Source organism: Protomyctophum bolini, assembly GCF_963924005.1.
Source record: "Protomyctophum bolini genome assembly, chromosome: 7".
Classification (NCBI taxonomy): domain Eukaryota; kingdom Metazoa; phylum Chordata; class Actinopteri; order Myctophiformes; family Myctophidae; genus Protomyctophum; species Protomyctophum bolini.
In genome coordinates, this window is record NC_137868.1 from 10,240,344 (window position 1) to 10,267,323 (window position 26,980).

The 26,980-nt window shown below is 41.6% G+C and overlaps 1 protein-coding gene across 2 annotated transcripts in view; it reads right to left on the reverse strand.

Moving 5' to 3' along the window:
- Window positions 1-9,942, reverse strand: part of znf236 (zinc finger protein 236) — a 95,398-nt gene extending 85,456 nt beyond the window's left edge. For both annotated transcript variants that reach the window (XM_080768158.1, XM_080768157.1), the window contains exons 1-6: window positions 9,826-9,942; window positions 8,337-8,476; window positions 6,252-6,416; window positions 5,150-5,328; window positions 3,385-3,515; window positions 1,062-1,234 (exon numbers count right to left, since the gene is read on the reverse strand). In XM_080768158.1, the coding sequence (XP_080624284.1) occupies window positions 1,062-1,234; window positions 3,385-3,515; window positions 5,150-5,328; window positions 6,252-6,416; window positions 8,337-8,476; window positions 9,826-9,877 (840 nt within the window). In that variant the 5' untranslated portion in view covers window positions 9,878-9,942. The remainder of the gene's footprint in view (window positions 1-1,061; window positions 1,235-3,384; window positions 3,516-5,149; window positions 5,329-6,251; window positions 6,417-8,336; window positions 8,477-9,825) is intronic.
- Between the last annotated feature and the right edge of the window lie 17,038 nt (window positions 9,943-26,980).

The window sequence follows — 26,980 nt, forward strand, 5'->3', positions numbered from 1 at the left end:
AAAACAAAAAACAAAAATAACCCCAGGCCACCCCATGTACCCTTAACCCCATAGGCCCAAGGATTTGGATGAGTAGCCCACAGTTAACCACGTCTCCCTAGCCAAAAGATGAGTGCAGAGAGAGAGAGAGAGAGAGAGAGAGAGAGAGAGAGAGAGAGAGAGAGAGAGAGAGAGAGAGAGAGAGAGAGACCGTATACCACTCATTGGATATTGTCTGAGAGAGGACAGATAGAGGCAAAATAGTAACAGGAGGATAGTAATAATAATAATAATAATAGAGAGAATACAGTTAAATATAAGAATGATGAAAGAAAAAGAAAAAAAATAAAATAAAAAGGAGACAAAATAAATTAAATAATAGTACTAGATGTGTACTGAGTCAGGAGTACTTATCTACAGCCATCTGCAGTGATATGTTGGTTGACTGTTTATTTCTCTGTACTATGTTATACTTTCAAATACCGGCCAGTACGATGTTGAACTAGGTCACTTGCAATACACTTTTGTGAACGTGTACTGGCAATATGACAGATGGACAGATCCTGGAAAGAGTCGGGGGAGGGCAAGGTACATAAAGTATAACGAAACACGCACACAAGCTGTAAGAGTATTGTCATATAAGCCAGTGGTTCCCAAAGTTGGCTACGGGGACACCCAGGGGTCCTTGAGGGAGTTCCAGGGGGTCCCCCAGCTAAATGATAGTTTGGAACCAAATGGATCCTTATGGGTCTGTAACTGTGAGAATGATACAAATGGAACCAAATGATTTGGTTCCATTTGTACACCCTCAGAGTTAGAAATGCCATTACATGGGGAGTCCGTGGACTAATGCATGTCAAACCGGGGGTCGTTGAAAATGAACGGGTTGAGAATTACTGCTAGAGCCGTAAATGTCTTCTCTCATGGGGGCCCCTGGCATATCTTTTCAAAATGGGGGTCCGTGGGCCAATTAGTGTCAATGTGGGGGTCCTTGACGTGAAAAGTTTTGGGAACCACTGATATAATAAGCACAGGGGGTGACATTGTAGAAAGGGTTTACCATGGTGGACAGTGTGCGTTACCTGGGAGTGAACCCTCTGGACGTGGGAGTGCAGGTTGCCCTTCTGGGAGAAGGAGGCGGGACAGAACATGCACAGGTGAGGCTTCTCTCCGGTGTGTCTCACCATGTGTGTCTGCAGCACCACCTTCTGGTTGAAGGCCTTACCGCAGTGGCTGCACTTGTAGGGCCTCTCGCCTAGGGAGGCAGAGATAGACACACGCACACAGAAACAGAAAGACAATAGATTAAATTACCGTAGCCTGAAATGGGGCAGGTGCATTTTTTAGCTATACACACAGCCTGCCTCTAAGACAGAGCGAGTAGACTGAAATACTACCATCCTATAGTCCGTGAACATTAGTGAGGATCGATTATTTGGAGATAAAGTTGAAAACAAAGCAGCGAAATGTTCCTTCAGTGCGGACATCTTCGATATGCCATAGAAGCGCAAACACAGATGAATTGACATTAATATTGTTATCTTTGCTGCATATGGCCTGATTTATACTTCGGTGCCTCACACCTAAAATAATAGAGCTACAAGCTCCGTGAGCATGTAGATCGGCTAGATATAAACACTTAAAGTTCATCATCTCCAGAGGCATGTCAAAATGTCTGCTGTTGTAAAGGGTCTACCATACATTATATTCTGCTTCTGTACAGAATCCCTGTCATGTTAATCAAACCACGAATCAGAGAAACCTGACATTATATTTAAACCAAACAAATCCCATGTATCTCATTCTCATTACCACATGCAGAGAAGAACATCCTATGCAAACAAACACAAAAAACAATACAGTGCATGAACACACAGTGTAGATCAGTGCCATTAGGGTGACTCAGAGAGAGAGAAAAACATGTTTCACCACAGTGAGCGCGCGCACACGCACACGCACACACACACACACACACACACACACACACACACACACACACACACACACACACACACACACACAGGTGCACTCGTAGGACCTCTCGCCTAGGGAGGCAGAGATCTGCAGATCACCATCAGGATGAGAGAGAGAGAGAGAGAGAGAGAGAGAGAGAGAGAGAGAGAGAGAGAGAGAGCATGTTTCCCTTGTTTCAACTGTGACGTGCACATGTGTATCTGTGAGACAGTCACAAACGATGGAGATAAGGATGGGGAGAGATATAAAGAAGCGTGTACGTCCATAGCCCGTGTGTTTGAGTCCCTTCACCTCATTTACCCCTAATCGCTGTTTGACATTCAGAGCACATGGCATATGACTCCATCCACCATTAGTCATCCAGCCAGCAAACCAGACTAATTAACATGTGAATGAACTAAAATATGGAAGCTTCCAGCCTTATTATCTGAACAGTGGGATCGTGGGTTCAGGGCAGCTCAGGCGCATCATGTTTTAAAGCAGACCCTTTTCCACATTATAACTCTGCGTTCAATGATGATGGAGATCTAAATCTGATCTTAAGTGCAATTCCCCTCAGAGGATCTGGGTCACCATATCAGAATAAATGTGATATAGTGGCAATATAAAATCAACAAAGGGTAGGAAATTACAATTTCCCCTGAGATGTATTCCTAACAAACGACTTCTGTGCGCATCCAAATTGACTTTAAAAATGGTCTGAACCATATTAGCAGGGGAGGTTTGGGGACGCTTACAGTGATTAGAGACCTGGCCTTGATAACATTCTAGCCAGGTTCTTAAGTGATGTAATGTAACTGAGGTCGTGTTGCTATTATTACCAGAACTCCCACCATGGGACTCAGGCAATCAATTAATGCCTTTTCAACCAACTATATTAATGGCAAGTATTTCCTACAGCTTTAAATCCAAAAATCTTTAACTCTGATGACATGAGTAAAATGCACAAGTCTAATGTATGAGTTAGTTTTGATCATGCGTAATCAGTGGAATAATGTGTTTGTTTTATAATGTGCTCTGAATAGCTTACTTCTTTATTCTTCCTTATTACCCTTATTTCTGCCTGCGTTCCAGCCAAGTCTACAGGACCGCAATGGAAATAAGTCATTATGACTTAATTGGCAGAACAGGGACTATACATCTGTGTATTGCGTTTAAATTTATCAAATAAAATCAATAGAATAAATCAATCAAACAATCACAATCACAGCTGTATTTGTAATTTACATCCATATTTAAAAACGATTACAATAGACCTTTTTCACGGCAGCAATATTGACCTAAAATACTAAATATGAGTGGAAGCAATGATACCATTATGTTATTACCATTCAGCTGCGTTTCCTGTTTTACACATCAAAAGGTCTGCTTTGAAAAGGGTCAAATCAACCACTGAAACCAAACAAGACATTACAGTCCCTTGCTGCTCACCTGTGTGTATTCGTACGTGCCGTACAAGCTGACTGGGTTTTTTGAAAGTTTTTCCACAGTGAGGACAGCTATTGGTGAAGCCACTACGATCAATGTTTTTCTTGTAGTTTCTGGAACTAGAGGCAAGTGACCTTTGGGAAGAAGGGGAACATACAAAAGGTTTAATGCAAAAGAAGACACATTTTCTTCCTCATGCATTTATTACTAATATTCTTCTCTGATTTCCTCTCTGTTAAGCAGGGCTCAGCATCCAGGATGAAAAGAATCTCAACATCTTCTTAAGATATAACAAATTGTAACAGTAAGTAAAAATACACTGAACTTTTATTCTACCTACGATGGCGGATTCTTCTGCCAATGCATTTCAATCAGGGGGGCAGTCAGACGGATATTTTGTGAAGCCACTAAGGAAATGAAAGTTCATATAATGGCCTGTTGTGGCGCTCTCATTGGGCTCAAAAAAACCCATAGCCCCATAGAAGTCCATGTATTTGGGCCCAACTTCACCTAGACTGTATTACCTTAATAAACATGGTCATGAATACTTTTTGCTTCCAGTCACTAGTTTAAAGTCTCATTTCTAATGTCATAATATTCTTTTTGGAAAATTATGGTCCTATTTATTAGAAAAATGACCATAAAGTCGCGCATGTTCTGAGGGGCGTGGCTACCGTTACAGTCTATGAACGGGATCCCCCACCCACTCGAGTCAAAATAAAAACCAACGAAGAAGAAGGGGGAAGTCCCGCCTCGTTGTCTGGGCCAGCCAATGGGCCAGCTGGCCTGAACTGGGCCAAAACGGATCTAGAAAGATGGCGACTTCCATTGCAAGGACTGACAGGCTTCATTTTACGTTCACGTTAGACCCGCGGAACGCTTTGTCCATATTTTTTACAGTCTATGATTTCAATGGGAATTCTGCAAAAATAAAAAGCCCATTAAAATGCACTGGAAGAATCTGCTGTCATAGGTAGAATAAAGGTGCGGTGTGACCGTGCCCTTGGACATGGAAAAACCAAAGTCAGATAAATATGTTCTCCTCTCACGTCAACCCAATATCAGCCAGTGTTTATAAATTGGAAGAGCTTTTTAAAAACGTTTTTTCCCCCATTTAGGTCTTGAGTCCATAGTGGTTATGATTATGCTGTCAGAAGATAAATTGCTGTCACCTACTGACTGCAGAGTCACTCCCCATTTTCTGCCAAAGTCTGAAAACTGTCTGAAAATTATTGAAATAGATAGTGTGGTTTGCTTGTCAAATTACTTTGTAGCCCTAGTGTGTTTTCTTTGCACTCCATTTACGTGACCATTAACCCTGTTGTTGTTGTTGGTGGTGATGGCCCGGGCTCATGTTATATCTGACGTTTTTGTGTGTTTGTAATGACGAACTGTTACCACCCACCTCTAGCCCACACAGAATTAGAAAGTCACCAGATTTCACCAGACAGCAGGTGGAGATCTCTGAAATGATGGCTACGTGAGATTACTTAAACTCTAGCGTCCCCATTGTGGGTTGAACATTAGGCAAAAACAGTTGATTCTACAAGCTCGCAACGCTTTGCAATGCCAGCGGGGGAACCTTGACAAGTATGTATATTGGATTTCTAAGGTTAAACCGAATCCTGTGTTGTCTGTTTTATTCTTTCCCATTTCACTTAAATGGGGAACAAAGCTGTGCACATGAAAAGCTGCATTTGACCTGGTTCAACAAAAAGAAAAGAAGAAAAAAAACAGATCTTATCCTAGACCCCCTTCTGTGTCTGACCTCATCTTGACATGGCTCTTCATGTGGTCCTTGAGGTGGAAAGATGTCTTAAACTCCTTGCGGCAGGTCTTGCAGGTGTACACTTTGATGCCCGACAGTTCTTTACGGTGATCCTCCAGGTGGAGAGTGAGCTGACTCTGAAGGATGAACTCATCCCCACACTCCACACAGATGAGATTCTACAAGAGGAGAGAAGAATACAGAGCCCAGCAGGTATTGACTTGTATTTGACTTCAGGGAGAAGTGCCAATTCCTTTTGGTCATACAGCTGAAATACCGTTTATTGTTGTAACCACTCTCAAAAAATGTCTTCTACATCCTGACAGTTTTCTGAAAAAGCTATGTTTCTATGTCAGTCGTTCTTTGATTTTTCATAGCGCTATGAGCTTGTAGATCTGCTATTTTTCAATAGCTAAAGCATAACATAATGCAAACACCAAACGGGGTTCCCGCCTAGAATGGTTTAAGCCCTATATACTTCACTGTATGATTTATAGTGAAAATAGCCAATTTACAAGCTCACAAAGTGTGTTTTCAGCTTGTAGATCATTTTTGCTCAATTAATTTAGCATAAAATGGCCCAAAATGAGGAAATGTGGTTGAAAGTGGTTAGATATGACTGCAACCCTTATCTCTCTGCTATCGGGCAGAAACCATGTCCAGGACCAACCATGTCGAAAATATTAAGATACTTGAATGTGTCCTTATATTATCATCGCTTCACCCAAATACAGCTCAAGTGGAGTTAGGGCGAGGGGTTTTAACCATTAATGTAGACATAGGTTTATTTTTCCCATCAGACTTCAACATTATAATCAATGATGGGAAAAAAACCCTGCTATCTCCAAAGTTGGCGTTAGCTGGTTTGACTGACAGTTTGAGGATACAATGGATTTAGATTTAGTCAGAAGCACTTTTTTGATACTTTTCAATGGTTCAATATTTGTAAAACCCACACATAGACGTAAATGGTGTTCAATAGAACATAGAAAAAATGGAGATAGCTAGTTTCTGCCAGACAATGCCGATTCGGACGATATGAATCATATGATACATTTATTATCATTATTATTGATCCCCCAAAAAAAACAAGTTGACCTACTTCTTCCTTCTCGTGCAGCATGATATGGGCTTTAAGGCTTGCCACGCGGGAGAACTTCTTGTGGCACACAGGGCAGGTGGGGTTGGAGGTGGTATGTGTGGACTTATGGAGGGTGAGGTTGAACTCCTTGTTAAACGTCTGTGGACACTGGTCGCACCGATGAGGCTGGAGGGGAGAGACAGTAGACAGACAAGGCCTTGAGAAATGTGAGGTACTGTAAGTGTATTAAAAAGGAAGAGGAAATCAGAGCACTCAAAAAAATTGGAGGAGAGATGTTAGGCCTAATTATACTAGTCTATGCATACACGTTCGGGGGACGTGCAGAGTTTGGGTTATAAAAGTGTGCACAGTATATCAGGGATTGAAAGTAACTGAGCAACTGGGAGGAGACCCCGGGGCAGACCAAGCCGCAGTTGGAGGAAGCACATCGACTCACTGGCCTTGGAACGTCTTGGGATCCCCCAGGAGGAAGTCACTATAATGTTGCTCTGGAGAGGGAAGTCTGGAGCTTTCTGGTGGAGCTGTTGCTGCCGTGACCCGACTACGGATAAGCGGTTGAAGATGTATGGATGATGTTTATTTTGTGGCACAGTGGCAGCGGGATGCAGTGTGTGTGTTGCATGGTTTATGAGCGGTTGTGTGTGTGTTCTTTGTGACTCTGCGACGCAGCAACCGAGACGCACGTGCACGCGTCTGCGTGTGTGTTGGTACTGTTGCAGGTACCAAGTACAAAGTTACTTTGCATCCCTGATATACTGTGCACAGCTTATAACCCAAACTCTGCACATACCCCTAACAGGTAGGAACACATACTCTTTGTTCTTCACACCCTGAAGAAGGCGCAAGCAGACACGTGTTGGTGTTTTGGGGTATTTGTATGCCTTTGTGCTTTGTGGTATATTTTTTCTTAATCAATAATGCAATGTTATGATAGGCCACAAGCATTCATGCAAATGTATGATGGCCATGGCTATTGGAGCCTGGGCGTGGGCATAATATTGAATATTTTTTTGCAGCCTTTTAAACTTGCATGCAGCACTTGCAATGAACTCCACGCAGTAGTCTCACACAGTTCAGAACTTTATTCTTGTATAGAGCAACGTTTTATTCTTGTATTTTGTGTGATTTTAGATATTTGGAAGGCACCACCCTGGCACCACTACTGTTTTCCGCTACATTAAAAAAAAACTTAAAATGCAAAGAACAAACAGTGAATTTTGACACGGATTGTACGACTAACAGACCATGGAAGAGCACAGATTGTGTGTAATGTACTGACGCTGTTCATTTATTTAACTTAAAAAGCAACATCAAACGTGATTGAAACAAGTCAAGTCATTGTTCAAGTCTGCCTCCACAAAAAGTTGTCCATTACAATATGTTTTTTCTTTTCTTTTTTACTGAATTGAATTAAATGTCCTTTTATAATGTGTTTTCTTTGCTTGGTGTTTTGTGTAAATCACATTGAATTGCCTTGTTGTTGTTATTCTGTCACTGAACAGTGTATGCAACAGTGTGCAACTGTGCATCCTCCAGAAGTAAATAATTAGGTGCGCACGCACGCACGCTCACAGCTCTTCCTCAGGCACTGCCTTTTTCAAACTATGCCAGAACATGGTTGGTTTATTTAATTAATCTTACACAACTTATCAGATGTGTCAAAACAGCACTATAGCCAGGCAATAATTGAATTGGGTTGTATAAACAAAACAAATCATGATTGCCCATCACCCTTTTAGTAATGCTTGGCTTGCTTTTCTTGAAGCAAGTCTTTTTGTAATGATGTAAATGCTTCCCTTTGTTAATCTCTTGGTATTGCTTGCTTTTGCCGAATGGCATTTCCCTAAATTTAGATAAAGAAAATGTATTGTCTTTAATTAAGACGATATTATTTTTTAATCTAAATTAGGGAAAGACTCTTAATATATAATGCATTTTTGCACATGTATATTCCTGTTTGATTAGATGTATCTTCCTTTTTATGTAAATAGATTATTATTATTATTATAGTTATTACACTCCCTGGTCCTAGTAATATATTAAATATTTAGACAATGTGCATCAGGTTCATAGGTTTGCTCTTGCCTTGTCGTTTGCCTCGTGATCACGGAGGTGCCTCTGGAGTTGGCTGTCAGTGGTAAAGTCCCGAGAGCACATTGTGCATTTCTTGTCTTTGAATTCTCCATCATTGTAGCCTTCAGCCTTGGATTCACTTGAATTCAGATCTAATGGGTTGGAGGGAGGGGGAGGGGGAGGGGGGGGGGGGGAACAAAGAAGTATCACTTGTTGTGGACGGTAGTACTTCACTGCCATCATTTGGTTGAACGTGTGTATAGGTACAGTGTTATTACAGATATGGCATTCACCTTACAACACACCTTATCTGAAACAAAATAATCAACCATACAGGGAGTTATTCATAGATGGGCTACATTAGACTGCAGGTTACAGCATGCACAATGCATGGATCTACCAACCAACAGCTCTCTATTCTGACAGGGGGGTGGACAGTAGATTATAATGAATGGTCAGTGTTTGTGACAATGTCATATAGTATTTGCAATGAATGCATCCCTCCCATAATGTTCTATATGCAGTATGTACATGCGGGCAGGGGCTTAACTGTAGCTATACAGTCATGGACTCATATGACATGTGTACATGTGTCACATACATAACATAACAGCTGGCTCCAGTCCTTCCAGTTTGAAAACAATGCGTTCTGGATGCCACAGTATACAGTTCAATCTAGTTCACGCCCATAATACGTAGCCCTACAGTATTATACTGTGGCACATGGCATTATGTGGTATATACATTGGTATATACATGTGAAAACGTAAGTTTACATTGCCAAAGCAAGTGTCAATATATAAAAACAACTGAAAATGGGGAAAGTATACAGTTGGGAGGGGTACAGAGCATTGTGTAAACAGAGCTACCGGTATGTCACATTGCTGCTATACTTGCAGCATTATTTTTTGCAGTCACTTTGGGACAAATAATCAGCATTTTTCTCAAGACTATTTAAATAGTACACAAATAAAACTATTTCATTTATGTATCGACATCACACGAAGCAGCGTCGCTGCAACGTTAACGTTTAGCAAACTTAAGTCAAGTATAGGTCCTGCTGCATTATGGTTGCATTGAATTTACCAGATTCAAAACAATGGCTAATGTTTTGACGTGTTAGCCACCCCGGGCTAACTGCAGCTAGTTAGCATCGGCTAAATAGCTAACTGTATGATGTCAATAAACGCGGGGGGGAAAGTGCTAAATAAATATTCAGTCAACAACTAGAGAGAACACTGGGCTGCCTGCTTCCCTCCCGGCGACCAATTTAGACTGGAAGTGAATACGTAGAGCCACCGAGATGTTATTAATATCATTCCGCCTCAATCACTCCTTCGCCGCACAAAGCAATGGCCACCCGCACTATATCCGGGGACTATATGCACTGTGTTCAAGTATATTTATATGAGACGCACGGCGCTTTATCAACACAATGCGAGGTTGCTTGCGTAGCCCAGTGTGTGTGGTTTTTTATTCGTGGTATTTTGAGACTTGTTACCTGCTCCGTCGTTGGTTTTATCTCTCAGTTTGCGAGGCCGGCCCCGCGGCATAGTTCCAGGATGGGTGTACTGTGTGCGTGTATGTGTGTATGTGTGTGTGTTGATTTGCTTTTCAAAATGGAGACCGCTTCACCTCCACAAAGCATCGAACCCATGAACTCCACACAGTACAGTTACACAGCAGCAGCAGCAGCAGGACACACACACACACACACACACACATACACACACCGTGGACTGGAGAGACATCTAGTGCACAACTGCTTTCAGTGCATGTTGGATGATGATTATGATGATACATTTATTTATTTGTATATGTATATAATATGTGTATATGTGTATATGTGTGTGTGTGTGTGTGTGTGTGTGTGTATATATATATATATATATATATATATATATATATATATATATATATAGTGTATGTATGTTTAAATTTCACTTTTTTATGAAAAATAATAACATCTTAGTCACTGAATGGATACTAGATGTCTGTTACTAAAACTGTTTGGATTGCATAATGTTTGTTTCTGTCTTTATTGATAATGTAGGCTAAGTGTGAAGTTTTGCGCAATCCAACTAATGGTAAATGGTGCATTTATTTTATATATAGGATATAGCGCTCTTATCCAAGGCGCTTTACATAGATTGTGCATTACATTCACCCAGTCACACACACATTCACACACCAATGATGGAGGAAAACCGTGCAAGGCACCAACCTGCTCATCGGGAGCAGCAGATTCTTGCTCAAGGACACTTCGACACCAACTGTGGAGGAGCCCGGGTTCGAACTGGGAACCTTGTGGTTCCCATCCGAGCCACCGCCACCTAATAAAAATAAAGTTATCATAAAATAACTAAGCATTTATAGGCTACTTAATTTTTGTAACATACACCACCCATCACCACCACTTACAACAAATTAAAATGTCAATAACAAATGGCATCATCAGCATTATTCTCATCCTCCACGCAGAATTGGCCTGATGCCATATTAATATTCCGAGGCACTGGTCAATGTCCATTATAAGTTCAGTATAAAGGAAACTTGCTGAAATCATATCATTGACATTGGTCAGGAAAGCACAGGTCGGAGAAGTAGCCTCAGATATCTTAGCAATACCACGATGTAGACATACTATTTCGCTATTACCAGCAAGACGCCCTGAGGGAGAGAAGTGCACGAATTCACCTGGGTGACGGGAGACTGCTGGGCGAGCACTGGCGCTTTGGCATGGGGGTCAGATTATGGAATTAATTCTGTAATGACCATGTATGGAGCGTGTCTTGAGTGTACAGGGTTTGATGAGGTCAGATCAACATATGGAATGTTAGAACAGGATGGACGGGTGGGGGGTGATGTCACGAGGCGTGACCATATATGCAGGAGGCATGCTACGATCGCAAAATAAATCCTGTAGGCTATTCAAAAAAGGTTTGGCATCAAAGTATGCGGCTATAACATACTTATATACGTAAGTAGGCCTACTCATTCTTTTCAATTAAATAAAACAAGCTTAAAAAATAGATTTACAAGCTGAAAGCTCACAGTGTGAGTTGTATGATATAGTTATGTATGTTGTAAGTATAAAATAGGCCTTAGGACTCAAAATCTTCAAATTAGCTAATGTTTTCAAATAATTGTAGTGGAGTGAAAAGTACAACATTTGCTTGTTTACACTCGATTTGGAATGAATTAAGGTGACTTGATTTACATCAAAACGGGCCTATCAGCTCAAACCAGCAATGCAACACTTTGTTTTCAAGTGTGAGTGTTGCGCACAAATGTCAATTAATGTTACATTTTTAAACTAATTTCGACCAATGGGATCCTTGTAATTTTGTTGGGTAGATCTTGTTGAGCTGGTCATGTTGAAAGTAGCTCTTAAAAAAAGTGTGGGCACCCCTGGGCATTCACTTACAAAAATAATAACAAAACAAAAGAAATCATAAAAAGCCGAAATATGAATTATATATTGAAAATGTATTACCTTTAGAGGATAGCCCCTTGAGATGTATCATCTCGTTTCAGAGGGGGTTATGATATTTCAGTAACGATGCCTGCTGTGCTTAAGCACCTCATCCCTGCCTCTATCCTGTGGTGTGTGGAATAATAATGTTACTGTAATCCTGTGGGCGTGGAGGGAGGGTACCGATTCTTTCATCGGCAAACAAAAAGCATATTACCATTTCTTCTCACTAAAAGAAAAGTATACAGGCTATTCAACAGTGGCGTAAGGAAGTGTTTTTTTATAAAGCAGCAATACCGCAATGTAGAAATACTAGTAAAAGGCCTATATTCAAACTTATTAAGTTAATATAAATCTAACTTATAACTATACTAGGGTGTCAAATAATTGTTGTAGAATTTATAAAATACAATTTTGCCTCTGAGACATAGTGGAGTCGCCTACAGCAGTAGCCTACAGCAGTGGTAGCCTACAGCAGTGGTTCTCAAAGTGATGTCTGGGGACCCCCCGGGGTCCTTGAGGGAGTTCCAGGGGGTCCCCAGCTATAGATAATAGATAGTTATGAACCAAATGGACCCTTAACGTCTTTCACTGATGGCCCATTAAATGGGGGTCCATAACCTAATGCATGTAAAACTGGGGCTCCTTGAAATTAAAATGTTTGAGAATCAGTGCTGCTAGAGCCGTAAAAATCGTCTCTTATCGTCCGTCCGTCCGTCCGTGGGCTAATAGCAATGTAAGTGTAAATGTGGAGGTCCTTGACATGAAAAGCTTGCATGAGAACCACTATGGCCTGGCCCTACACTACACTATGCTTTGCACCACGTATTAACAAAATGCAAGTCCCCGCTGAACTACACATTTATACCAGCAGAGGGCGACAACAAGTTATGAATGCCCTTTGTAGGTTATGGGTAGAGGTAAGTAAGGCTACATTATACTATATAAGTACTGTACTTAAGTACAATTTTGAGGTATTGTACTTTACTTGGGTATTTCCAATTTCCAATACTTTTACTGCACTACATCTCAGAGCCAAAAAAAAATACTTTTACTCCACTACAATTATTTTAAAACTTTAGTTACTAGTTAATTTGGAGATTTAAATTTTGATTCGAAAACATGCATTAACCACTTCATCCCTATACATTTCGGGCCATTTGAAAATAGCAGATCGCGACGCATTGTGAGCTTGTAGATCGGCTATATTCAAAACATTTTGCACACATTTTGAACTTGTGCAATACTTTTACTTTTAGTACTTTAAGTAGATTTTTGACGCCGATACTTTTGTACTTTTACTCAAGTACCTTTTGAATACAAGACTACTTGTAACGGAGTACATCTGCATTGCAGTATTTATACTTTTACTTACGTAAAACATTTGAGTATACTTTTTCTAACTGCCACAGTGGGAATTGTCCCGTTTAGATCCATGCTGCTGACAGTGGTGGAAAAAAGTACTCAAATGTTTTACTTAAGTAAAATAATCAATACTGCAATGTAGAAATACTACGCTGCAAGTAAAAGTACAGAATAAAGTATCGGCATCAAAATGTACTTAAAAGTACCAAAAGTAAAAGTACTCATGCAGAATGTCTTCATTTCAAATTTTCAAATGTATCATAATAGCAGATCTATACAAGCTCACAATGTGTCACATCGTGACGCATTCTGAGCTTGCAGATCTGCTATTTTCAAATGGCCAAAATGTATAGAGCTGTTAATATTATGTTTTGTAATAATAATATAAATCTACAAAGTAACGAGTAACTAAAATTCACCAAATGATTATAATGGAGTAAAAGTACAATATTTGCCTCTGAAATGTATATGGAGTAGAAGTAAAAGTATAGAAAATGTCAAATACTCCAGCGAAGTAAAAGTACCTCAAAATTGTATACTTAAGTAAAAGTAATTAGTCACTTTCCACCACTGCACGTTTCCTGCACATCCTCAAACTCCACCGGAAGCGAATAAATCTGTCACATTCTAAGCCTACCACCCTGTGTGGTGGACGTTGTCCTAACATTCTGAACCTTAGTTTACTTTCCAAATGGAAGAGGCACATACTACGCATATGCACACACACATGCAGACGTGTGCACACACACACACACACATGTAGCCTACATACGTATAACACAATGCAGCGCACGCAGGGATTGCTCTAGGTCAAGTGAAGGACAAGGACCTTGGTATAAGTGAAGTCCTCTCCTTAACCACTCCTGTACCTGCTACTATCACCTGAATGTGTGTCCTTGGCGGTGAATGACCTGTGGTAGGTATTAATAACAGAGCTTTCATGCACTCACACAATGACAGGAAGTGGAGAGAATTGATGTTTTCAATTCTGTGTGACAACTGGAACGACTCTGTCCGTGGGACCCGGAGCGCTGCACGCCGGACAGACCGATGGACCCGGGCTTTCTGCAATAAAAGAGACAGTATACTAACATTAAAAAATGGTGCTTGTGTACTGAATCAATCAACCACATCAATCAACACCACTATCTTGTTTTATTATTAATAATAATACTAATAATATTAGCTCAAATTTATATAGCGCTTTTCTAAATACCCAAAGCGCTTTACATAGGAACACTAGGAACAGACTTTATTAAGAAAAAAAACAAAGCAAAACATAACAGATACAACAACAGTACAGGGTTAAAAAGATAAAAGGATAAACGAGGGAAGGGGGGTGGGACGGGACATCCTAACCAGACCAGACCTTGTTGTTGTTGTTGTTGTTGTGTGTAAATTCATAGTAAAAGTGATGTCCCATCCTGAGGTGACAGTTGTCCTACCCTGAGGTCTTCTGTATTTTTTTAATCCTTTGGCTGCAACATAGTATCCATCCAGTAACGCGGAAGATGCAAGTCCAAATTCTAAATTGTAGCCTATACTGTAGATTATAATTTAATGAGTCTATATGGTCACTCTTTAAAATGTTCCTTTGACAAACCCATGAGGTTATTTAAATATCTGTACACTTTACACTTTATTATTGCTTTAGTACCCTTGTATTATTAGCACCTAGTTGTGTTATACCATGTTTTGTTTAAATTATATACTATATGTTTTACATTCTTATATAGCACAGTCTGCCACGTCAACATTTCACTGGACATATACTGTAACGTGCATGAGCTTGAGACCACTACAACCTCCATATGGTAGACAGTCTCCTTTGCAATGCAGCAACACTGCTTTGCACAATTCTTTCTTCTATGTCTTTTGTTTCTTCTTTTTTTCTCTTTTTTTTAACAAAAAAGGAAGTCGGCCTCTTGACTTTCAGCAGAATAAGCAACCAACCAACTCCATGTTCATTGTGTGAGAACATCTGTTCCTGCCAGGCCGCCAGTTATGCTTGCCTGTCCCCTCGCGGCTGCCTGGACCAGTGATCTCACCACTGAAAACAAAAGGCTGGACACCACTCTGACCTTGTGGGATTGTCCACGCCCTGGTTTTCTCTACCACCCCCCCTCCCTTTTTTGTCCTGTGGTCCGCTATTTCCCTGTCTCTGCAGCCAAGAGGAGAGAGAGAGTGATCAATCATGAAAATTGTCATGGGCAATGGCAGTGAGATTGTGAAGAAGCGCGATCACTGACAAGACCTATGTCGGACAGGGAAAAGAGGAGATGGGGGAGAGAGATATAAGGAGAGAGTGAGAGAGAGAGAGAGAGAGAGAGAGAGAGATGTGCTGTTGTTGGGAACACTCCCTCCACCCTTGTCATTGTCACTCATGCTAACAAGCTCCACCACCTACATTGACATCAATGATACTTGCCTAAGGTTTCCATGAGACAAGGCTGTAGTCAGGCTTCAAAATGGGGTGCTTGTTTGCAGCAGTGTTCAGCATTTGCGTCATCTGTGTGAGACAAAAAAGAGTGTGTCTCCTGAATGATCAATAGTTCATTTGTTCACAATCACAAGTGCTTAAATCATATTTTTAATTGGATTGTAATAAATAAAATAACATTTGCTGGAAACAACAGTCAATTGAGCATGCTTGTTGCATTATAAAATTCTGAGTGTTCATTTGAGAGAGAGTGTACAAATGGGCCCTTTGTACACACACAGAGTTCAGTTAAAAATTCAGGATTTTGCAACATGCTTGTTGGTTTTGGCTCACACCCTTTCCTTTCAAAAGACGACATTGTCTGGTGAGTCGCCTCGACAGACACCAACTTTAAATGCAAACAAAGGGTAAAATGCAGACGCCTATTCTCCATTTTGTGATGTGTGTGTGTGTGTGTGTGTGTGTGTGTGTGTGTGGGCGCCGGGCAGGCCAATGAATTTATTGGTGACAGGTGACAGGTATTGAGATGACCTCCAGAATGACCTTGTCCGGCAACATTTCACATCCTGCCAGCGCTTCCTCCTCTCCCAGGTGTGGCCGCGTCTCCCTCCCTGCTCTGTCAGAGTGCAGCGCCTGGGCCCATGAACCCAATCATTCTTTAGGCATCATGGCAACAGCATCTGACAGCCACAGTCGCTATGGGCATCCTCCCCTGTGACCGTCCTCCACGGGGGACTTGCAAAGCACAGCAACGCACTGCAGCAGCACATCCACTGGGCTGCCCTGTCTGTCTCTCAGCCTCTGCATAGGAGCTGTCATCCATGCAAGGACTCTTTGGATTATATACTAAGGATGCAGAGGATTACTGAATAATATAGTGTGTGTGTAGCAGGCCATGGGCGATTAACCGGAAATATATCGAAGCCGATATTCAGAGACAATAACAGACTTAATCTTGCTCATGTCGGGTTAGTCGATTCATTGTGAAGCAGGTTTTATTTTTAAAAAAAATCACACCCGTGTGAAGTGAGTGGTGCAACTCTGTGTGGGGGCCCCCTGGGGTCCGCGGAAGTTCCAGACCCACAGGAATGTGGCCAGTGTGCCGGCCCGGTTCCCCCGCGAGCCGCCCGTGTCCGAATCGGTCGGGAAATGACAGAGTTCCGTGTGGGGGTCCCCAGGGGTCCCCGGAACATCCAGACCCGTGCCCAGGGGGTCGGCCCGGTTCTGGCGAGCCACCAGAAATGGTTGAGAAATGACAGAATGACAGAGTTACCGTGTGGGGGTCTACTGTACCCTGACCCTCTACTGTACTGTACTGTACTGTAACACCCCAACTCATCATATATACAGTTAATATGTGTGTGTGTGTGTTAGGCTGCGCAACAGTGACACTTGGTTGTGAAAACTAACCAAGCGCTATTTCGTGCTCGGACAGACCCAGCCAGGCAGGGACAGACTGCAGGGATAGACCAGCCAGCCAGCCAGCCAGCCAGGGACACACATAGCTGTCTATAGGAGTGGTTGCACCACTCAAAAATAATATAGACACTCTTGATGAAGGCTCAGTGTCCATTTAAATAAAAGCAGAGTCTGCTGAGCAAGAGCCATAATATTATCTTTTCATCATGTTTGCTTCAGTTTTCATGGTCCAACACACCTGCATCCGAATGAAGTGGATGTTCAAATACTTCCTTTACACAAATATAATAGAAAACAATGTCTTATGAATAAGCCAATCAGCACAAACCAATTTGGATTTTCCAATGTTTCCATAATCTGATCATCTGATTAACAACGCAACCCTATATTAATCTGTGTAGTAGGCTACAATGGTGGTCTACAAGCTCTCAATGCGAGAAAAAGAAACAAATGCTAAAAACACTGTCATTCATAAATTGTAATAAAGATAAACGTTTGAAACAATCATATTGATTTGAAGTCATCTCGCCCAGCTAATAATAGTAGCCTATAGTGCTGTGAAAATTCAAGACTCATGGCATTGTTTGGGAATGTTTGCATACCACAAAAATTACCAAGTCCTAGGGAAACACACAGACGTTCTATCTGAAGGGATAAAGACACGTCAAATGACTTCAATTCGCTGTAATGGGGGTTTGACGTTGCTGCCAAAATCACAGATTACATTTCACACCACCGTTGTTCTGTAAAGGTTTATGTACCAACGCCTGCCCTTGTCCTTTGTCTTGTGCTTGGCATTTCTTGTTCAACATATTGATATTTCAGAGGGAGAGGCGGGAGGGTTTCACTGTAAACTACAGTGTCGTTAAGGGACTCTCTTTTGCATTTCAACCACTTAGTCTCCCACTGGGTTTTGGGGAGAGGTGGAGAGAGGGAGAGAGAGAGAGAGAGAGAGAGAGAGAGAGAGAGAGAGAGAGAGAGAGAGAGAGAGAGAGAGAGACAGAGAGAGAGAGAGAGAGAGAGAGAGAGAGAGAGAGAGAGAGAGAGAGAGAGAGAGAGAAAGAGCGTTGTTGAAGTGCTAGGGAGGACAGGAGTAGAGGAGAAGAGGGGAAGAGAGGCTCGGAAGAGGGGGGACGATGACGACAACAAAAAAACCAAAACCAATTATACTCAATTAGCAACATCTTAATTAGAAACTAAAAAAAGTAATAAAAAAAAAATCAGCTCCCTTTCAATTGTGCTTTGAAAGATGAAATAGCATTGCATGAGTGTTTTTTAATCAATAATGCATGTCTGTCCATCTTGGAAGAGAGAGAGAGAGAGAGAGAGGGAGAGAGAGCCCCTCCAAACACACCGGAGGCATCAGATGCTGTTTTCATTGCAGGCTGAAGGTCAGCAGAGCGGTGTGTTAGTGTGCAGGTCCCTACAGTACCGCTACTTTCAAGAGGGAAGTGCACACCACTATTCTGCCAGGGAACTACAATGCATAGCTTCAGTAATCAGTACACCAGTAACTGAACCCAAACATTGGGTACTCGAGTCGGGACACATTTTTGAGTCACGGACCTATTTTACCCTATTTTTTTCTAAACCTTTTTCCAAAAAGAATTACAAATATTTGCAACTAATCAAAAAAACTATTCTATAACAATTGTGAGTCTGGGGGTTTGAACCCACCGTGTTGCATCGAGTTTTTCTCGAGGTCTATATCTGTATAGTTTTTAACTAGTGGTCCGGGGACCACCGGTGGTCCTTGAGGTGGTTACAGGTGGTCGTGGTCTACATAATAGAATGTAGAAGAATACAATTGTACTTGTTGCCTGTTGTCTCTCCTAATGGTACCCTACCAACATCAATACAGCATGGAATTGTGGACCAAAATCTTATCAAACGAGTCTGAGAGGTTAAATCTCATCAAATACTGATCCATGGCTGAAATGTTGAATAAATAATGGACCTTGATATGATCATGGTATGATATGATCACTGGTCTATATGAACACATACAGCCTGTGTTTGCGGAATTAGTCACTGCACATACTGCTACGGGCTGGGGCTGCACCTGTCAGTGGGGAGTGTTATACGCAAGGAGCTGTAGGACGACGGCTCGCCGCCCTACGTCCTCCCGGTGGGGGCTCCTCACTGGAGGATACAGCAGTGACAACAGATCATCAGAGATCATCGTGCTCACTCACTACACCCACCCTTTCTGAAATGAACAATAAGGCCATCACACGGCTAGCACTTTCCATATCAAACGACACCGATCACAGATCTCTATATCGCTTTTTTAACCTCATGCCATCTGCCTCATGCCGATTTAGCAGTAGTTTTGTCCCCTCAGCCATCGCAGCATTAAACAAACAGCGCTGCCGATGGGATGGTTCTATATACAGTAGGAGTACAGTAGGATGTACAGTAGGATGTAAAGTATGGTTCTATATACAGTAGGAACTCATGTCTTTGTATGGTCTTGGTGCTATGTGCTATACGTAACGTGTGTTGTTTTTAGATGTGGGTGTTTGAACATACCGTGAAGACAAATATCCTTCGGGACAATAAAGCTTATTATTATTAACAGAGGAGGAATCAATAGGCGCAACGACCAAATTGGGTAGAAAAAGAGGTGAAAAGCACATTTATAGAAAGAATCACATACGGAAAATAGCTACAAGATCTCAAAGCTTTGCGTTCTAAAGCTTGTAATCTTTTACAGTGTCAGACTGCTGATTATGTTTTTTTAAATTGTGATCAAAGGTTACTGTGTCACTGTAGTGTAATCTGATTTGCTAATGTAATCAAATCCTTTGAATAGACTAAGCCAACTATCTATACATAAACATTTTGGTTACTGTAAATTGCTGTCGTAGATGTTTATGGTCGCTTTAATATGCACCAAAGTCATTTTTCCCCACTACACTTCCCTGTTCTGCACAGCTTGTTGTGTAATATATGAGTTCTGATCTCTGATCTTTTATAGTGTGCTCTGTGGCAACGGTGTGGACATCTCATCTGAGTGTGCTGTCGTCAGTGAGTAGTGAGTAGTGTGCTGTCGTCAGTGAGTAGTGAGTAGTGTGTTGTCGTCAGTGAGTAGTGAGTAGTGTGCTGTCGTCAGTGAGTAGTGAGTAGTGTGCTGTCGTCAGTGAGTAGTGAGTAGTGTGTTGTCGTCAGTGAGTAGTGAGTAGTGTGCTGTCGTCAGTGAGTAGTGAGTAGTGTGCTGTCGTCAGTGAGTAGTGAGTAGTGTGTTGTCGTCAGTGAGTAGTGAGTAGTGTGCTGTCGTCAGTGAGTAGTGAGTAGTGTGCTGTCATCAGTGAGTAGTGAGTAGTGTGCTGTCGTCAGTGAGTAGTGAGTAGTGTGCTGTCGTCAGTGAGTAGTGAGTAGTGTGCTGTCATCAGTGGTAAGTAGCCTGTCAAATTTGTACCAGAGTTGGATTACTTGCTTTAAAAAAAAGATGTAAGTGACCAAAAGTACTACTACTACTACTAATACTACTACTATAATACTAATACTAATACTAATAAAACACACACACACACACACACACACACACACAGTCACACACACACACACACACACACACACACACACGCACACATACTTGCGCGCTCTGCGCTTCTTAGAATATTTGTATCCAAAAATACAAATACTCAGGTACTCAGGTAGGAATTTACTCAAGTAAAGTACTGGAATAAATGTACTTAGTTACTGTCCACGACTGGCTGGTGGACATATTGATTTTCCTCCTGTTTCTGCACATCTGGGTGGAGATTATTCTGACCACAACCTCAATAAATACCCTCACACACAATGCAATCCCCCTGTTCTCTGCTCACACACTATACACTATACAATCCCCCTATTCTCTGCTCCTATCCCCCTATCCTCTACCCTCTATCCTCTATCCTCTGCTCACACACTGTACCACAGATGTGTGCCGTGTGTGATCATCGCATGTCTGCTTGAATGAAAATGTACATACAGTAGGCTATGTGTGCGCACTACTACTACACATGTGAATGCACTAATACACACGCACGCACGCACGCATGCGCGCGCAAGCACATGCGTGCACGCACATGCACGCACACACATACAGATCACACACACACACACACACACACACACACACACCTAAAACATAAACCTAACAGCTAAATGCCTAATCATATATGCTATCCCCAACCTCAATCAGTTCCTCTTTGCAAGCCTAACTCAAAACATTTATTGGTACCATAAAAAAATCATCACAAGTCTAACACACACACACACACACACACACACACACACACACACACACACGCCTTATCTTCCGGCAGTAAAAGCCCAGACCCCTGAACCAACGAACGCTGACGCGCTCAGGATGACACATAAGGATAATCACCCCCCCCCCCCCCCCCATACCACATGAAGCCGTGGCCCCCACATGACAGCTCAGATCAATTAGACACCATTAAAAGGGCTGCTCCCAGAACAGCAGAGAGGACTTCCTGATGTCTCTCTTTTCTCTGCATGGTGCTAACCAAATCCATCCTCCTCCTCTCCCCCAAACCTAATTACAGGTAGAGATACGGCGCGCCAGATGAAAAGCTGCGAGATGCTTTGATGGATCGCGGGGCCCATGCAAAAACAGAGCAAACAGGTAATTAACATGACAATGGGGACGAGGCAGGGGCCTCGTACAAAAGACACAAGAGGGGAGGAAAGGAGGAGAACGGGAGAAGAAAGAGGAGAGACCGAAGTGGAGAACTGGAGGGGAGCTGAGGATAGAACTTTGATGCGTGCTGAAATCCTTTCAATAACACGTATATGTGCTGCGAGCCAAATGGAGGACTGCACACCGAGCCGCCGTGCACGCGGCTGTATTTCTTATGAGGGCAAAGGGGAGTGAGTTGTGGGTTAATGGAGGTGTCGAGAACCTTGAGCAGGGATAAATAATTTACACTTTGACAAAGTATACCTCATTAATATTTCAGTCCAACATATTTATGGGGTGAATCACGAAAGCTGTGGACGTGCACTAGCTCTGATGGCTGTATCAGTTTTTAATTGTCAGGTGGATCGGCCAAATGTTAGCACGAGCAAGGTGCTGTTATGCTATCCTGTTCCTGTTATGCTATGAAAATGTCAAAGCATTTTCATGTCAAGGACCTCCACATTCATAATGTATTTGGCAGCGGACCCGCCATTAAAAAAAAATATGTTGTGCCAGAGGCCCCAGGAGAGATTTGTCAAGGTGTGTTAACATATTTTGAAAATAGCAAATGTACAAGCTCAAGAGTGAGCTTGTAGATTTGCGGGCTTAGGGCTTAAGTGTTTTTGCTCCTGGGGACCCCATGGAGTCCCCTCAAGGACCCCAGGGGTTTCCCAGAGCCCACTAGAGAACCAGTGTTATAAAGGGGAATGTGTGGCATAGCCGCAATTTGCAACTATAGATTTATCTATAATGGGATGAATCTATTTGCAATACCCTCCATTGACTCCCTACTCATCCAATGCAATGTTGTTGAGTTTAACGTTGTTTAATACAAGCATATCGCAAACGCAAATTGGATGAGTGGGGAGTCAATGGAGGGTATTGCAAAGATTCATCCCATTATAAAAAACTAGAGTTGCAAATTTGCGGCTATGTGTGGCAGTGTTCTACTGCAATACTACATCATTGCCGTGATGTCCTACAATTAATTTGCAGACCATGTCAATCACTCTGACTGAACATCAAGTATTCAGATGCCTCGTTAACCCATTTGGTGTTATGTTATGCGCTACGAGCTTGTAGGTCTGCTATTTTTGAAAAATCTAAAAATAGAAACATAGCTTTTTCAGAAAACTGTCAGGATGTAGAAGACATTTTTAGAATCTGATCGCAGGTCAAAATGGAACACTGACACCCGGGTTGACTGACAAAGGTTCCAGGTTCGCTCTCCTGGCTACGTGTCAAAGTGTCCTTGAGCAAGACACTGAACCCCTGTTTCCGATGATTAGGTTTGTGTTGCAAGGTTTCCACCGCCATCGGTGTGAATGTATGGGCGAAGTGATGAATGTGACCACCGCCATGGGTGTGAATGTATTGTATGGGCGACGTGGTGAATGTATGGTCGAAGTGGTGAATGTGTGAATGTAGGGGCGACGTGGTGAATGTATGGGCGAAGTGGTGAATGTGTGAATGTAGGGGCGAAGTGGTGAACGTGGTGAACGCCATCGGTGTGAATGTAGGGGCGATGTGGTGAATGTATGGGCGAAGTGGTGAATGTACGTATGGGCGAAGTGGTGAATGTGTGAATGTAGGGGCGAAGTGGTGAATGTATGGGCGAAGTGGTGAATGTACGTATGGGCGAAGTGGTGAATGTGTGAATGTAGGGGCGACGTGGTGAATGTGAAGTGCAAGGGAAGCACTTTGAAGGGTCAGAACTGCTAGAAAGGCGCTTTATAAATGCATTACATGTATTATTTAGCCCCAACCAGAGACAACATTGTCTGTTTCCTTCAATATTAATATCACATTCACAATATAAGCTCTACAGTCTGCAATCTATTATTGGCATTAGCTACAATTTTCTACACTTCTGAATGTAGCCATAAAGATTGTATATTGTAACAGTATTGTTTTAAGTACTGTACATTTGTGAAAGGTTACATTTTCTTATTTTATTTTCAAGTTTTGATAACCCATATTGCAGTGAAAGAATTACCTCATTAATGTTGTAGACTGTTTTTGAAAGAGTAAGCTGATATGTTCCGATAATAGTGCACATTGAGACATTCCTATAGTATACAGCATGCTATAGAGAAAAGACGGTTTAAGAATAAACCACAACTTCCTGCAAAACAGTTCCTAAACCTTTGACGAGATTCTGTGTGAGGGGTAATTACAAGCTAGTATCTAGAAAAGCACACCAGACACAAACATCCAAACTTGTCTCTCTTATCCCATTTAGATCTGAGGTCGATTCTATACAAATATCTTCTCAATCCTGGCAGTTTTCTGAAAAAACTATGTTTCTGTCAGTGGTTCTCAAACATTTTCATGTCAAGGAGCCCCAAAAATATATGAAATTGGCCGCGGACCCCCAACTGGAAATATGTTTGTTCCAGGGACCCCCCAGAAGCAAAGATTTGAGTTAAAAACGTTTGCTCTGAAAGAATATATATTCAAAGATGTGCGCCACATTTTCACCATTTTTCAAAAATAGCACACCTACAAGCTCGTAGGTGTTGTAGGTGTGCTATTTTTGAAAAATCGTGAGCTTGTATATCTGCTATCTTTCAATAGATAAAGCATAACATAATGGGTAAAACACAGACAGGGGTTCCCGTCCAGAATATCAACAGAAATACAAACAAAAAACAAAACATTACGGATTAGATAATGATAAGCACATTATTTAATGCTATATTTGCAGTTGTGGAAAGGGATTTCATTTATTTTACATATAGCAATACCATAATGCTGAGATTAAATACTCTAGTTCTGCATTAAAAAATGCTTATTATAAGCATGTTTGACTCCTCTTGGGACTGGGAGCAGTGTTGCCAAGCCTGCTTATTATAAGCGACTCTAGGCTTGTTTCTCTGTTGCCTGCAGGTCCTGCGGGTTGACCCGCGGGACCAAGTAGTCTATATATGCACAGCTGCCAATGCTATCCTCATTATCCTGATATCCCGGCTGCTGATATTGTAGGACAAGACACTCACTGTCGTCCAATGTTCTCTCATGTATTGAATTGTAGCCTACACAATTATAAAAGACAAGGACAATATGAACTGCATTTCCTACTAAAACTGAACCATGGGGTTGCACTATGGTTTTGTTCGCTCCCGTTTCATCAACTGATTGTAAACTCTCTCTCTCTCTCTCTCTCTCTCTCTCTCTCTCTCTCTCTCTCTCCCTTTTGACTCTATTTAAACTCTATAGACAGGCCTACCCCAAAGTTATTTGTGCAGGCGTAGCCACGCCCGGCAGTCGGCAAAAACTAGAGTTCTCAACAGGTGCGGAAATTAAGGCCCCTACCTGGGCACTCAAGACCCTGTACAAACCCTGTACACTCAAGACATTGACACCACTGCCACCCTTAGATCTCCATAAATGTTCTGACATTCCATATGTTGATCTGACCTCATCAAAAACCTGTATGTACACTCAAGACACGCTCCATATATGGCCAGTGCACGTGCACACGGGCGAGGTCGCTTTTCGCCCTCAGGCGTCTTACTAGTTTAAAATGTTTTTAAAAATCTAACTTTGTCACCATTTGTCCAAGATATAAAAAAGAATAATAGCAGATCTGCAAGCTCATATGCGTTCCATTCATCACCAAATCCTTTTTTTCTCATAAATCAATGCTATTTTGCCCTTTTTTGTGTTGGTTAAAAATATTAACGGACCATCGGACCATCAAACTTTGTGCTAACGCAGCTAAATCCACCCCTAAGTAATTGACAGTATATAAAGTTTGTGACTTTATATACTGTATACCAACTTTGATGAGGAATTATTGCATTGTTTAAAAATATATAAGGATTCATTTCCTGAAAAATGTATTATCTTTTTATTTCCTGAAAAAGTTTTTTTGTAGTCAGGTGGTTTCTTGGCAACATCAGAGATATGTTTAAAGTGCTAATATTATATATAGTCGTTTCTTTTGGGCTTGTTTTCATATGGTTGCTTATTTCTCACAACATCTGGCAACACTGACTGGGGGAGGTGCTGCCCTGGACAACTCCTTCATTTCCTGCTGACTTTATTAGGAGTCATACAACCAGTGATGTCATGTAACTTATTAGTTAAGTAGGCTACAATTTTGAGGTATACTTTTACTTTACTTTTAGCAATTAAGGTTTGTACTTTACTTTTTACACTACAATTATTTGACAGGGCGCTTACTTATTAATTGCATCTTTAGATCATTAATTATTAATGGCAAATATATACGTCTAACATCTAGCAATTTCTTTAAAGATATCCAATCTACACGCTGACAACATGTTGTGATATACAAGATGATGAGAGATGAGATGAGATGTAAATTGAAATTGTCTTGGGCAAAAGTGTGTTTTAAAACACACACAGACAATACACAATAGCAGCATTGTACAATCATTGGAGAGAGTATTCACAAGGTATAGTATGACAAGAGTATCACAAGATAAGAACAATGCAAATTTGCAATCAGAAAGCATGAATATAAAAAGTACAAAGGAGTAATTCACCAGGTACAGTATAAGAGTATTCACAAGGTATGGTATCACAAGAGAACAATAAGTAACAGACGAAAGGTCAAGAAGTCCCAATACCACTAAGAGCTATGAACTATATGGTGATTGTTCAATAGAACAATTAAAGAGGGAAGGAAAGAAAGTTTGAAGCGGTTAACGGCACGCTCTATAACGTCTTCCAGAGGGTAACAGCTCATACTCTGAAGATAGCTCTATAACGTCTACCAGAGGGTAACAGCTCATACTCTGAAGATACAATATGTGAAGGAGCAGGCAACACTCTATTTGACAGACAAACACTCAAAGATTGTCTGAAGAGATGGAGAGAATCTTTCCTACCAATTACCTTCATGGCTGTTTTTTCCATTTTAGCTATTCTTGCTTTGATCTGGACAGAGTGTCAACCAAACCAAGCTGACATGCCGTATCTAATAATGCTACCCAGCACTGCATCATAGACATGACTCCCTTGCTCACACCAAAAAGCCTGAGCCTGCGGAGAAAGTGCAAGCGTTGTGCCAATTTGGCACACAGGTAATCCACATGGACATTCCATTTGAGCTGGTTGTCCATTTGGATCCCCAGGTATTACCTAAGGGCCGATTCATTCTCCTATTTTACCGCTGTTTCGGCACTGTAGTACCGAAATGATTCCGGCTCGTCAGAAATGTTCAGTAGCACTGAAGAGACGACTTTAGGACGGTACCCGCCCCCCCCCGAACCTCAAATGATGTCACATTGTAG